Source organism: Anthonomus grandis, chromosome 8, assembly GCF_022605725.1.
Source record: "Anthonomus grandis grandis chromosome 8, icAntGran1.3, whole genome shotgun sequence".
NCBI lineage: Eukaryota > Metazoa > Arthropoda > Insecta > Coleoptera > Curculionidae > Anthonomus > Anthonomus grandis.
This window is the reverse complement of record NC_065553.1, coordinates 3,474,181-3,490,220: the sequence shown is the minus strand read 5'-3', so window position 1 is coordinate 3,490,220 and position 16,040 is coordinate 3,474,181. Positions and strand designations below refer to the sequence as shown.

The 16,040-nt window shown below is 31.5% G+C and overlaps 1 protein-coding gene across 2 annotated transcripts in view; it reads left to right on the top strand.

Moving 5' to 3' along the window:
* Positions 1-16,040, top strand: part of LOC126739991 (uncharacterized) — a 213,337-nt gene that overhangs the window by 4,694 nt on the left and 192,603 nt on the right. Inside the window, exons 2-6 of one of the 2 annotated variants that reach the window (XM_050445835.1) lie at positions 2,493-2,638; positions 2,697-2,862; positions 2,967-3,091; positions 3,151-3,297; positions 6,092-6,448. In XM_050445835.1, coding sequence (XP_050301792.1) covers positions 2,549-2,638; positions 2,697-2,862; positions 2,967-3,091; positions 3,151-3,297; positions 6,092-6,448 — 885 coding nt within the window. In that variant the 5' untranslated portion in view covers positions 2,493-2,548. Of the gene's footprint in view, positions 1-2,486; positions 2,639-2,696; positions 2,863-2,966; positions 3,092-3,150; positions 3,298-6,091; positions 6,449-16,040 lie in introns of those variants that run through there. The other variant, XM_050445836.1, reaches the window with a different exon arrangement.

Below are 16,040 nucleotides of genomic sequence, written 5' to 3'. Positions count from 1 at the left end.
TTTTAATTTAAGAAATAAACAAGTGATATGCTGTTAGAAGTATTTTGGGACCTATATAATCATATTTTTTCTTTCCTATTTTTACCTTGTTTATTATTCTTTCGTCTCTTTTCTTGCTTTATTGTCCATTATTATACTCGTTTTTTACTTATTATTGCATTTGCAATTATAGTAAAAATTTAGCGTCATTCATGTCCTTATATTCTTATATTTTTCCTTAGTTTAGATTTATTTATTTATATTTTTTAATTGCTTATATAAACCTTGGACTTTAAGTAGTTAGGCTCTTTGAATTTAGTTTTTAAGTAGATTTTACTTTCTGCTTTAGCAGTACGCTTGACTGTTATTTTATGGGGTATCTGAAGAGTTTTTTAGCACATTTTTTTCCTTTTATTTTCTATTTAGTTAAGTAAGAATATTATTGTTAGTTATTTATCCTAACAAACTAAAATTGTATTTCACTTAGGTGATTGGGGTAAATGCATATGACAAGCATGATCTCATTATGATGTCCCATGATAGTGGCCTCTAAAAATAGAAAAATTTATGATTTCTTAAAATCTTTATATCTACCGCATATTGTTTCCTAATTACTGCCTGGATCAACATAAAATTGAGTTATTTTTACGTGATTTGACTGGCTGCATACGGTAAGCATTATTTTATTATGATCCTCCATATATGCCTCTGAAGTGGGTTTTCATGCCTGTAAAGGACAAATATTGTTTTTTCTTCTTCCTATCCTTGATTACATCTAATATATTTCTGATAAATATATTTTTGTTATATGTTCTTGCTCACTACATACGATAAGCAGTACCATTTTAGCTAATTTCTTTCGATCAAGACAGTAGTTAGAGATCAATAAAAAATGTCTGCTAATTCTTAAATAATACCTCATCATCAAGTTTCTTATTTCATTATGGCAAGGATTTAATTGATCTTTGGCTGAATCAGAGATAAGAGATCTTATAATTAAAAAGCTCTTCAGATTACCATTTATCTGAAAATGATTTCATTGTTATTTAGCTAAAGATCTCTTTTGATTCTTATAAATTACATTTTCTACTTCTTGATGGCAATGATTTCATTTGGTAAGTGCTCTTAAGAATGAAGGGAGGTCCTGTCGATTAAGTAATTTCCTACACCAAATATTCCTGATGTGATACCTATTATGATGTTAATTTGAGATAGGTTAATAAATTGAGAAGTCTCGTCAAAGAGTTCTTCATTCTTAGGAATAAATCAGAGAGACGAAGAAAAGGAGAGAAATAAAGAAGATTGAACGAAAGGGTTAAAGAAATTAGTGATATCTGAGTGAAGCAGAGAGTAAGTGAATAAATTCTCTAATTAGGATCAGAAATTGCATCCTGAATATTATCTAAGCCATAAAAAAAGACTCTTAGAGAAACTATGAGGAGAATGAATGAATGAAAGACATCAAGGAGCATAATTCGAATTCATTTAACTGCTTTAAGACAAATTAATAATTTCTTCCAGGCAGTTGAGATTATATCAATAGAAAATCGATCATTATACAGGGTATTCCGGAAAATGTGGTAAATCTCTCGGATTCAGGTAGAAAATAAAAAAATTATATGGAACTTTCCTATAAAAAATTTTTCTATAGGCCCACCCTACGATACGGCCCTTTAAAGACGCCGCTGGAAATCTGTTTTTCTTAAATCACTTTTGAAGAACTTGGTCTAATTTAATAAAATATATTTGATTAAGACTAATTAAAATGGAGTTATTAGTACTTTAAACGGAGAGAAACTTATCTCTTAAAATGGAGTCCTTAAAACATATTTACCTTATTTATTTTACCAGGGACGGACTAGGTTGTACATTATAATGCTTAAATTTTTAGCACCCTGTATGATGAAGACTCTGAAATAATAAATATGGATAGTTTGAACCTTAAACTAATAAACTAAAGACAAGGTACTCTTCATCATTATCGATAAAATAAACCGTTTTGGAGCAAAAAAATAATGAAGGAATCACTGTTTTATTTTATATAATATATAAGAAGTAGGATTTAAGAGGAGATTTTCTCATTAGAAGACTCAAATCTAGAAATAAATCAAAAGGAGGGTTGATAAAATAGCGCTATAACATAAATTTAATAAGAGAATTGGGAATTTACAAGTCATCACTAAAACAATTCAAGAAGAATGCTGAAAAATGTAAAGGAAGTTAAAAGGAATGGGGAAATTTAGGTGGAGAACCTGAAATCCTGAAAATATTAATATGAGTAATAGAAAAAGAATAAAAAAGAGAGAATTGTGTATACGACAAACATTATTTCACTACAATCCTCTATAAAATTCAAATCTCAAATGGGTTGAAGTGCCTGAAAATTGTATTCGCTCTATTGTCACTTTTATTGCATACGATCCTACTTTACATTAAATTTTCCAAGACGACACTCAATATCAACCATTTCGAAAAAAAAACTGGTAATAAATTTGAAATAATTTTACCCACAGATAGAGATCAAAGAGCAAACCAGAGATAAGTGAAAAGTTCTCCAAACTCATCCCCAATGAACATCAAAGAGGAAAGAAGAAAATCAGATAATAATCCTAGAGATCCCATATCCCGAATATTTCATTTAAGAATCTTCAATGAACCGGTAAGACGACTCACACGCAACGTTATAATGAATGTTTCTAAACTAACGCACATTTTAGGTGACGATAAGGTTCTATGAATATGCAGATGGTCCACTAGCATGCAAACTCGTAGTACACGAGCCTATGAATATTCGAAATGTCATAAAAGCCATTTCAATGCAGGAAGGCATCTTGGATTACTATAAATATGTCGTTACGGAATATTGGAAGGATTATGATGCAGGTAAAAACCTTATAATTAGAGCAAGAAGTTTTACTTTTAATATTTATTTTTCGTATCATATGGCAACCGCGTTAAAACAAGTCATATACATATTTTATTTCTAGAACGCATTCTAGAGGAACACGAGCTGATCCTGAATATTAAACATGATCAGATGAGGTCCGGATATAATTTTAGTTTTCTATTCAAGAAAGACTTCCAGAAGTATAAATATTTGAACCGAAAATCGGTATATAAAATATACATAGTTGGTTTGTTTTAGATTGTTCAAACAAAATCTTTTTGCAGGAGTATTTCGTTAGTTACCATGCAGCCGAAGGAATTCTGAGTAAGAATACAAAAGATCCAGGGACTATTCAGACTTTGGAACAGAAGCTTTACTCGATAGAGAAGATGACGCCTTATAAGACTCGGTTGGTTATTCCACCTTTAGAGGTAATTAATGTAGTATAATTTATAAATACTCTTTAAGATTATTAGGAAATTATAGTTGTCATTAGCAATTTTTGTTTCTTTGATTTCAGCGGAATAGTCCAAGGATTTAAGAGTTTTTATGAGCACGTCTGGAACGTTACTCTACTAATCGGATTTAAATCAAAAAGTCGGCGTGCTAAGTTCATTAATGATAATCAAATATGATTACTTCACCATATAATTCTTTAGCCGATTAATAATTCAATATTCTCGAGTCGTGAAGCTTTGTATTAGATGTGTTTATTTCAAGATGACACCTGTACGCCAATGTAAAGTGAAAATGTCGAAGAGAATTTTAATCGAAGTAACAATTATGTCAGAGATCCAAAAGCTCCACAGCAGAGTACATAAAAATTAGGGTTTGCAAATTAACTTCTAATAACATATCTATGGTGTATAATTGCTAAGTCATAACGCTTAAGTGACCTCTTAAGGGAAGACGAATACACTTAATTAACAAAGTTATTGAATTTGTGAACCATTTCCGAAGAACTGTTATGCAAACTTCTTCATATACTTTAATATGGACTAAGTTTGTGGCAAAATAGTCTGATAAAGTTTAGAGAGTTAAGAATTTATGTGCTGTGTATAGTTAATATGTACTAATATTTAAAGCAAAAGCTAATAAAAATTAAACTTCTTTGAAAAAGTAGGATACTTTATAATAATCTACTTGTGAAAACCTTTATCGTGCATTCAGGCTTTCGACGGATATTTGCAGATGTCCAGCTTTACTGATTTGTATATAAAATTTACTACCGAGATTTCGGACGTAACACCACTAATCGGACTTAAAATAAAATGTCGTGGTCTAAGTACTTTAATCATAAGCAACTTTTGGTCTCCCATAATTTCATTCGCTATTTTAAAAGTTAAAAGTATCAATTTTTCACATTTAAAGATATGGTACCTACAGGATTGATTTGCTAAAAACTCCTTGGTACTAAAGAGATAAATCTTCTTGTTCTGTTGGGTTTTTTTACAAGAGAGTCTTCACCTCAGTCCAGTGCATATTCTGAATTTCGAAAAACCTCACTGCACCTTGTCAGGAAAAATCAAATTCCTGAGTATAATCTGATTTTTCCTTTTTTTGTTGACACCAGTGTCAGATGTGAAGGCCGCTTTGAAAAATTTCCCCTATCTGATCGTAATTTTCTCTGAAGTTTCATGTATGGAAAACGGTTACGTAGTAGAAACACTTCGTGTCTTCTTTTGTCTCAATGGTGGTCTTCGTTAGCTTTCTTAGTTACTTATTTTGCTCCAACTCTTTAATGATATTTTCTCTTTCCGTTTTACTGTATATATATATATATATATATATATATATATATATATATATATATATATATATATATATATATATATATATATATATATATATATATATATATATATTAAAATTGCTGAAATAAATTTAAATTTTCGTTTTATTAAAGAGATAAAAGAGTCAAGTATGACCAATGATAACTTTTTAAAATTTGGGCGCCATCTTATTATGCTATAAATAATAGTCCGGCAAGACTAACCGGTTTACAGGGACTATTTCTAGGGAGTTGAGTTTGTTCGACAGTCTTGTCAACTCCCTAAATCTGATAGGTTACAGAAACCCTGTTAAATTTAAAGAGTAATAAAAACACGTTATTGGGTTAACTGGATCCTGTGAAATAACGTTCGTAGAAGGAATGGTGTGAAGTGACTGAACTAAATGTGTCGAAGTGTGGTCACAAAAAGTTGGTGCTGTTCGAGTGAACTGAATTGAAGCAGGCGGAACGAACAAGAGCGACGAGGAAGAGGATGATCCAGAAGGGAGTCCTCTCTAAGGGAAGCCTCAATAACAACCGGTACCTGCAAAATTTCCTCTACACTCATTTTCAAGGTTCGCTTATCCATTTCTAACCTATCAATAATACAATTTAACTGAGTAGACAAACTCATTACTTCTTCAGAAAAATCAGGGTGAAATTCTAATAACTTCTTGAAACGACCCTGGATATGTAAGACCTTAGACTGCAACCTACTATACTCTTTATTAATATTTAATTCACGAAGACCTGAGATAGCACTTTCCAATACAAATATCAACTTCTTTATCAGGGTCCAATTCTATTACCTCAAACATCGGCAAGCTATTAAATTAAGTTTCTCTAATTTCAAATATAACCTTAAACGTTGACGCTTTTTCATAAGAGTACCAGCAGTGTTAGCACCTCGAGATGATAGCTCATACTCAAGCTCGTCCAGCTCCAATTTATTTATATACATTTTCTCCAAAAATATCTCCGCCAATAATACAAACCAAAAAAAATTTATTACCACCATTGTAGAAGTGAGATTTTTGGATAAGTCTAATGTTTTTATGTTGTATAACGTGGATTTAGCAAGTCTTAATAGCATATATGTCTAAAACCTCTACATATAGAGGTTTTTGTTACAATCGTCAAAGTAGCCATTACGGCAGATTTTTAAAAGCTCCCAAGGTATAATTTTACACAAAGTTTCAGGTTTGCAAATCAACTTCTACTAATATATCGGTGATATATTACATGTCTACGTCATAACCGCTCAAAGAACGTCAAGTACAATGGGCTACTGAAGTTGTATCACATTTTCGAAGAAGCTATACGTGAAGTTCTTCTTATACTTACTTCTTATACCAGTAACAACTAGATTTGTGCCAAAAATTTGCAAATTATGAAATGATCAATCAATTGTTAAAAAATATTAAAAATATATATGGTATGTTTTCTTATTTTAGGATCCCTTCACTTCGAAAGACGAACTCTCAGATCGACCAACATTTATAAGCATGAAAGAGGAAGCAACTCAGCGATCCAAAGAGAAAGGTTCTGAGTATTTCGAGTCAAAGTTGTATTCTATTCACATATTCGAAGATCAATGCCATAACTGCAACGTGATTTATTGCGGAACAGTTTACGTGGGACAACAACACTCTCAAACCGTCGTTGAATTGAAAACTTTAGCGAATAAACAAGAACCTATGAACTGGGTAAAAAAATATTTATTGTTGAGGGGACAAACACTGTATTTCGTGGAGACTCATGAGGAGATGCTTCGACTTTATTACATGAATTGGTCGGAGTTCGACAACTTGGTAAGTCTTATTATTTAAATCTATTTAGAAGCCAAAAATTGGTAGGTAGCAAATTTGTTTTCGACACTGAAATATATGGTAAAAATTCACGAGGCAAGTAATCTATATAAAATGACTCAGAGCTGCCTTTAAGGTTTATGACTAAGTGAGGCGCAGGGCAATTTAAATGTGTCAAATTCAAGTCGTTTAATCAATGTTTTATAAAAATAACGGACAGATCTGTCAAAACGTTGACAAGCGCAGCAGCAAAGCCAATCATTTGCGTTAATTTATATAAACTTTTGTGTAAAGGCTACCTTATAGTTACCACAAGAGTTATCCAAAAACCATAATCTTAATAATTGCATGCATAAAAACGTACTTTTGATATATTTTAGGTGCTATTATGATTTCCTTTGGATTTTTTTACCATTTTTGAGTATTTTTTATTGTTTAAGGTTTCACAAACGTGTATGTCAAATGTTCAATACCCTGTTAATTGTCATAAATATGCCCATTGTGACTTGGGCTTAATAAAATGAGATTTCAATATACCTCTTATAAAATTACGATATTTTAATCAAAAACTAAATCCACTGAAATTAAATTTTTCTACATATTAATTAAATAAAGCCAATCGTCACAAGTTTTAAGCAAAAAAATTTTGACATTTTGTATTTGACGTTGATAGGGTCGATGACTATATCTTTCCGGAAGCTGAAAGTAAATACAACGTTGCCACTAATGATTGGCGCGAATCTTTAAATATATTTATAGGTAGATAGTAATTTTTCCTTGATACCTGTGTTAGAAAAACAAAATAGGCTTTATATATATTTTTTAATAATAACAGGGCGTCATGAAATTCGAGAGTCATTCATTGATAATGTCAGAGCTACGAAGAATTTATTCGTTAATTGAATTCTGCGATTCAAAATGCTATTTGCTTAATTAAGTGACATTTCGATTCTTTAAAGGATAGCGCCATCTCTTGGTGGCTGATGAACAGAAATGACAAAATTACTAAAAACTGACGTTTTTTTACTTAACAAATTACATGCCAAGTAGAAACGTATCATCCATTTTTCTCTAAGAGACCAAACGAAAACAAAAACAAAGGTAAGGACACAAAGTCACGGTCTCATCCAATCTATATAATTTCTTAAAAAAGCTTAAAAGCTACACGTGTTTCGCTCCTATCGGAGCATCATCAGGCCTAGACCTACACAGATCACATTACAACTGAACTCACAGTTAGGAGCGAAACACGTGTAGCTTTTAAGCTTTTTTAAGAAATTATATAGATTGGATGAGACTGTGACTTTGTGTCCTTACCTTTGTTTTTGTTACATACCAAGGCAATGCTTCCTTTGGACGTTAGATTTCTGTATTTTTTTAAATAATTTCTCGCAATAAAAAGTGTCATAAGCCATAATCGAGAAATAAAAAAAAGTCTCTTCCATTGACATAATTGAATTTGTCAGGGTTTCAATCACTGGAATTTATTCACTAATCAAAACTTCGCGATTTAATATTGCTGCCTGCAAGGATTACTCCGCTCAATGATTTAAAAGATAGCATTACCTTAAAGTGGATGATTTTCGCGGATAAAAATAACAACATTAATATAAATTGGCGTTTGCGGTTATTTATATTAGCATTAATATTACTAGGACTGCCAACATTGAAATTTACTGATCCATATGCTGTCTAAATTAATTAAAATGTAGCGTCATCTCTTATTGTAGAATAGAATATTTTAGAACTTTTTTCTAATATATATTTCTAAAGAAATGTTCTTATAGAATAACATAAGGAGAAGACATACTTTAATACTAAATTTTCAATTTCCTAAAACCAATAGCCAAAGAAATAATGTAACAAATTTGAAGGAAATTAAAATGGAAATTACTTTATTTCCAAGTCGTGCGAAAATCACCTTTCCTTGCCCCTCAATTTCTAATTAAGCCAGCGGTCTAAGCGAAATTCCTTAGTGACGCCCTTGGGGGGGCTAATTTAAGGCGTTACATCGGAACAACGTCTTGTAAAGACGGGTTGGAGCTGCTGACTAAACCGCGGCCATTTTACCCCAAATTTTCCGGATGGGAAAATTGTAATTCTACTGACTGAGTTGAAATTAGTTCAAGTCGGGTGGAAAGAGGTTGTTCACCTCTTCGAGGAAAATACCACTTTCCTATGCAAGAAATGAAAAAAAATAGAATTAGTCAATGTAAATTTTGTTGGTTCTTTTATATTAAGTTATAGAAATTACGAAATTTGAAGTTGAGAATAAGCCAGGCCAATGCATATACAAATAAGTTCAAAGCCCCATAGAAGGGACATGACATGAAACGAGGAAAATCTCCTGATCTTGTGTCAGTCTATGATACGTTTTAATAAACAATGATTTATCATAACTATTTCAACAGACATTTCTCTGTAACGAGTGTAAGACAGGAAGGGTTTTTGTTGGAAGAGGGCCATCCAATAAAAGCAGAGCCAGTATTCAGACGGCTCATGGATTAAAACTGGCTTAGGAGTGATATTGCAGACTGAAAATGCCGAAGACAAATATAGCCATGAATTTGCTAAAAACACTATTTCTTCCTTGTTTTGATAATGAGAGTTTTGTCCAAAGGTAGCGTAATATTTGGATTTACAAAAATGTTTCAACTACACTTAAATCCTCAACATTATTATTGCATAAAGTGTGCATAAAGTTTGCCATAAACATATACCCAAGAAACATAAACATTACATAGTTATAAATAAAAGTAAAAGCAAAAAAACTGAACTTGAAGTTGGTGTGGCCAAAGGATCGGTGCTGATCCCAATCCAGTACTTACTTTATGTTCATAGTCTACTATATCTCGGTCTAAATATTTTAAATTTGCTGATAACACACGGCTTGTTTCTTTGGCTAATGATTCTAAAAACTTAGAAAATCTTGTAAATAGTGACTTAAAACCCTTTCCGCTTGTTTTTCCTAATGCCGATTCACGAATGCCGAATACTATTATTCTGCAGCCATTTTCCCAAACAACTAATTTTCCCGAACAATCAGTTTCTCGAACATACATTTTCTTGACCAATTTATTCTCGAAACCAATTTATTCAAACCAAATCTTATTTCTCCTACATCTATTATCTCTCTATATGAGTAATAGTATTTTATCTAGTAATAAAATATAGTTACGGTTGGGTTGGAATGGGTTATCCAGTATTGCCCTCAAACTCAAACTTTTTTTATTTAAAGATAAACGCCTATTTCTAGTGACCCTTCAAGCAATTAAAAAAGTCGGGTAAATTGTTCGAGATAACAGTGATTCGAGAAACATGTTGTTCGGGAAAAAACATTCGAGACAATTGCAATTCGGGAAAGTAGTCATTCGGGAAAATTGACGTTTGGCAACTGACAATCAGTAAACTGGGAATCCTCAAAACTGTAACTGACTAAGCAGAAATAGGTCGGTAAATGTAACTAAAACTACCTACATAAAATCAAAAGATACACTCTTAAAAATAGGTGAATAAAAATTCAACAATTGTATAGATTTTACATACAATTTGATTCTGGAAATGGTACAGAATCAATTTGTGTAGAATTTCTCAATGCTATTGTGTTTAAACAACTGGGGTTCTATAATCAACAAATTGTGTATCAATTTGATTTATTTTATTGTATATATAGTACACTATTTGTGTACTTAAATTCGACAATATTTTATATTTATTTAATATAATTGTTCAGTAAATAAGCAAACTCTTAGTGTTTTTTTTAACATGGTATGTACAGGAAAAAAGCACAATTTGTGCATTTTAAATACACACGTTAGTGTAGGTTGTTGTTACAATATATTTTATTTTCTTTCATTTCAACTATAAAATTTTATTACAAATTGTGTATAATAATACTATATATTGTTTTATAAATTTAAATATAGTTGTAGGTTACTTATTTTAGGTTTGTATATCAAATTAACATAAGAACTGGAGTTTTTTATTACAATATTTTGTATTTATATTCATATATAAAAAAAAATAAACAAATTGTTTAAAATTTTAAAATACATTTTAGAGAATTTCGTCATGAATCTGTGTAATAATAAATTCTAGGGCGTCTGGGAAAACCAGGATAGGTCATAATTTGATTAAAATAAAATAAGTCTTGTAAAAAATGGGAAATAAGTGAGGCCCAACGTTTGGTAAGAAAAGTAGTCATATTAGAAAAATACAGATTGAATATGTATTTTCCTAATTTGACTTATTTTCTTTTTATCAAACGTTAGACCCCACTTTTTCCCATCGTGTTACTTAATTTACTTATTTAATTTTAAGCAAATTATGACTTTTTTTCCATATTGACTGTTTTTCCCAAGCACTCTAACATTTATGTTTTATAAAAATTTTAGTTGCATAGGTAGGGTCAAAAAATTCAATTGTTTTAAAAAAACATTTTTTTTATTTAAATACCTTTTAAAAAAGTACACATAACCTGCACAACAAAACAAACAAACTTTAGTAGTAGTATTACAAATACACATTAGAAACGCAAATAGGAACTTTAAATGGAAATTCTTAGTTGTAAAAACAGGATTTTAAATAAGGCTAATAAACACATACATTTATGTACAGGGTCATTTTTTATATTTGCGTGCCCATAAACAGGGTTAATGTAAGTGATAGAGAAAAACTTTTTATACAAAAGTTGCATACTTTTTTCCGTATTATCTTTTAGATTTGTAAAAAAAAACAAAAGCGCATTGCAAAGTTAATAAAACAATAGCAATAAGTTGATTTTATTAAATAAAACGCCCTGTATATTTCTGCTAGATCTAAAGACCTTTTTTTCCTGATTTCAAAAATATATAGGTTGTCTATATTTGGAAGGGCTGTTTTTAAATCATTCAAGTTTAAAATTTTTATAAATTAAAATCGTGTTCGCCAAGTTGATCATGGAGTGCCGAGACGTTCTGCATACGTCAACGTGACATATGTGTCGTTTTAATTTAGACCAACCCAACTCATAAGAAAATGGGTTATTAATAAGAAAAAACTTTAAGTAGTTTTTTGTTTTTAGAGAACTTTAAAAGAAACTTTAATTAAATTAAATTAATTTGGTTAAAGTGAAGTCAATTAAAATTAAGTTAAATTATTTAAATTAGTCGTGATTTTCCAAGGTAAGAACTTTAATTTGAATTAAATCGATATAATAACAATTAATATGTCATGTTGAAGTATGCGGAACGTCTCGGCACTCCATGATCGGCGATCACGATTTTAATTTATTAAAATTTTAAACTTAAATAACTTAAAAACGGCTCATCCAAATATTACCAACCTATACATTTTTAAAATCAAGGAAAAAAGGTCTTTCGATTTGGCAGAAAATATATAGTGTTTCATTAAAAAAAATCAACTTACATATTGTTTTATCAACTTTGCTATGCGCTTTTGTTTTTTTTACAACTCTTAAAGATAATACGGAAAAAAGTATGCAACTTTTGTATACAAAAAGTTTTTCTTTATCACTAATATTAACCCCTGTATATGGGCTTGCAAATATAAAAAATTATCCTGTACATATATTTGTATGTAGTTACTTAACATCTACAGTATATCAGGCGGGTAATTGTTAACAAAACAACAATCATTTACTGCTCTCAGAAGGGCTATTAGCAAGAATCTTTTTTATTCTACACAATTGTAAATAAAATCAACACAAGCCAGAATAAAAAATTAATTAAAAATTGTAGTAAAAATATACTTAGTTATTAGATTTTTTACCAAACTGCATTGGATTTAAAAAAAAATGTGGAATATTTATACACATTATCTTAATAATTAATATCCACTTATGGTGTATTAATTTAATATGCAATAATTGTATGAATTATACACATTAAAACATATACAAAATGCCTGAGAATTTTTATACAGGACTGTGAGATATTATCTAACAATTGTGTATTAAAATTAAACATTTTTTTTTACACAACAAAATGTGAAAAAATCCATCGGGATTTTTTCACATCATCCGAAGATCCGAGTCGTCGCAGAAGCTGTAAATTCTACTAAGATTGTAGCAGAGATTTAAAGGGAATATTGATGTGAGAAAAACACATTCTGGTGCAAGAAGAGTAACAGAACTTATTCATGATAGGTTTATTTGCCTTCAGGCATTACAAGAATATTTAGCCAGCCAGCTAAGAGGTAACCTTAATAACTGTTACATGAAAACAATCTTTACGCCAGATGTTCTGTTAGAGCTTTAGTACTATGCCGCGCTGGAAATCTCGCAGGGAGATTTGAATGTGTCGAGGAACATAAGACTTGGCAAGAGCGTGTATTTCAACTTATGCACCAACTTTATTTTGTAGGGATGCAACTTCTCCTTCTTAAACTTTTATTAAAAGCTTTTTCTCCTCCGGTTGCTGTTTTAGGTCGCTCTGATATTTTTAGACAGTTTACACACCGTTAATTACACACACCGTGAATTGATTTATTGGGATCTAATTTAACTTAAATGAATTAGGAAGGACTAGAGATTGCTGTGCATGCCCGCAGTTCTTTATTATCTTCGAAACACACTCGGAAATTGGTGAAAATACAAAAGAGTCATTTCCATAGAATCCAAATATGTAATTACATGCAGGGTCTTCCATTTAAAAAATCAAAGTTGATCTCCAATCAAACCAGAAATGACAGAGAAAACATGCAGGTAAAAATGTGGGGAATAATATACTGAACAACTTGTAAAGGTGGCTTTGTCGTATGTCAGATAATTAAACAGTTATTATTATAGGCATTATGTGTGATTTTTTTTGCCACTCTGTTACTACAGAATAAAGTACTGCTCCTTTATTTCGTCAGGTGCAGATCACAAACAAATTAACAAGAATACATTCAACTCTTATGGTTCCTGTCCTCTATTTTTTCCCCTATGAGCTCTATTAATATTTAAAGAAAATGGTAATTTCCGTTGCGTAACATATATACGCTGCTTTCCTGTATTTTATCGACCCCAGCAACTCGCGTTCTCTTCCTATCATCCTCGAAATATCTTCGTTGGTTTTTCTTGCAAATGGGACTTTTGAGATTCTTCGATAGAGCTACATTTCAAATGATTCTTTGTGCTATTCTTCAATGTCCATTTTTCCATACAACAGTACGGATCATATGTAATATATTATGAGATTTTGGTCAAAATCCATGTTCTTAAAACGTTTTTGAATCTCATGAATGAGCTTTTTCGCTTTTTCAATCCGGCATTTCATTTTTACATCTGGATACCAGTAAGCTGGTAACCTAGTTTCCAGATAGTTAAACTTTACTCCTTTTATGTCTTCACTATCATATAACAGTTTCATCCAATTTGCGTGTGATTACTAAAGAATTTTAAGTCTTTTTTATGTTGATGATAATTTCCATAAGTGGGCCGTGTTTTACAACTATGACCAAAAGCCTTTGGAGGTCATTCATATTATTTGCTATCAGGACTGTATCATCTGCATACCGTAAATTATTGATCCATATGCCATTTACTTTGATGCCTTCCATATTTTTCGAGAGCTTCTTGCAAGATGTTTTCAAAGTAAATGTTAAACAGAATTGAAGAGAGAGCACACATTCATGTCTTACAACTTTAAGGATTTTTTGCCTATGCTTTTGCAACTTTATTGCGAAATCTTACTGTCTTAAGTCGCCTCAGCATCTGAACAAGTTGATGATGTTGCATTCTATTGAATGTTTTTTCATTATCTATGAAATATATCACTACATCTTTTCTATGATCGTTACAGTTCTGAACCAATACTTGGATTACGATAAAATCCTCTCTCGAGACCTCTTTTAACTCCAAATTGCAAGGATTTAATAGGCCTTCCGCCTTTTGAGGAAACTTTGTAGTGAATTACATTCAGAAATCCCTTCAGAGTGTGACTCATCAAGTTAATCAATCTGTGATCTTCATATCTTGTCGCGTTGTTTCTTTTTGAGAGTGAGATAAAAGAAAAGTAAGCTGTTTGGTTGGACATTTTCATGTTCTATGTAATAGTCCTGCATTTCTTGTATGAATTTGGTTAAAAAGCTGTTTTAGTCTCTTAATATTTTCGTTGTCAAGTAATTTGAGCTATTCAATAGGCACTGGTTTAACCGTTTTATTATATTTCCAGCTTTTTATTGCTCTTGTAATCTTTTCTGTTACCATTGACGGCCTCTTCGGAGATCTATCATCTGCAAAGAGGTTGCTATTATATTGTTCCTGAACAGCTTTTCTCTGTGTGTTATCTTGTGTAAATTCCATTGGCACACTATTCCTTTAACCACTTATTTTTTACTGCTAGACGTTTATAAATCAATAACAATTTTCAATCTAATAATACATCATGCTTACACAAAACATGCTAATGGGTCTGTTGACAGCACGAAGAAGCAAAAAAAAGAAGAAAATAACAAGCCATGTAAAATTGACAAACCGGACACGCCCCGCAGTAATAAATTCGATTAAACTTTACTAAAAATCATTAAAGAGAAGCAAGATCCTTCCCGACTGCTTCATGACCTGCACCATGATACACAACCGAGAGAAAGGTTACTTGAAAATAATATTACGGTCATTTGTTTCTGCCTCGTAATGCTAATCGTCACCGACGGTCATAAATTTTTATGTACATTATATATACAAGAACGTGTTACCCTTGAAACACATTTGATCGTTTATGACTTTATTGTGTTTTTTTTTATGGCAAAAAAATTAATTAAAGGAATTATATTTTCATAACACGCCCTTTAAAGTGTGGTTTTTGTCACCTCTTAAAGTGCGAAAATGCTCAATTATTGTGCGGTCGTGTGGAAATCAGATTGGCGGGGCCGAAAGTTACTTTCACTCCACAGGGCTGCCAACTATGTGGCAAAAACTGGATATCTAGACGACGCATCCATGTACCGTATCTTCTACTTTAGTGTGTACTTAGGTAAACATTTTCAGCTTTCATTTTAATGGGGATTGATTATTTATTCTTTATAATTTTGACCCACGGCCCACCGTTAGGGGTCCTCAGTGTTGGGTCGTAGACCACAATGTATCAGGCATTATCTGGCCTGGTTACTAGCGTGAATGGAATCAGCAAACCATCAACCGGGGCTTGGAAAGGGTCTGGGAAAGGGAATTTGAGAAAAAAAAGACAAAGAACAACCACGTGTTGACTGGATGAAAGGTGACGCGGAAGTCCCTTTCTTTTACATGTAGGTCAATCATGTAAAACGGTCAATCAGGTTGATGATCTGTCAAATTGTCAGCAAACTTATTTAATATCTGAGCTATTTTCAACTAGTAAATACCAAAGAGATTTAAAAATACAAAAATCATACATAAGTCAAAAACATATAAAAAGATTATTTACATGAGTGGCGTAATAAAGCGCCCCTTTACTAACTATTAAATATGGTTATTTGATATTTTATTTAACAAGTAAATATCATGATCTCGAGCAACGTTATAAGTGACTTTTTATGTATACAGGTTGGGGAATTCAAAATTACGCATTGTCCAAAAGAATGGCAACACCGCTTCCACTCATCGATGAACTGCCGCCTCCGGTTGTTTGATAGG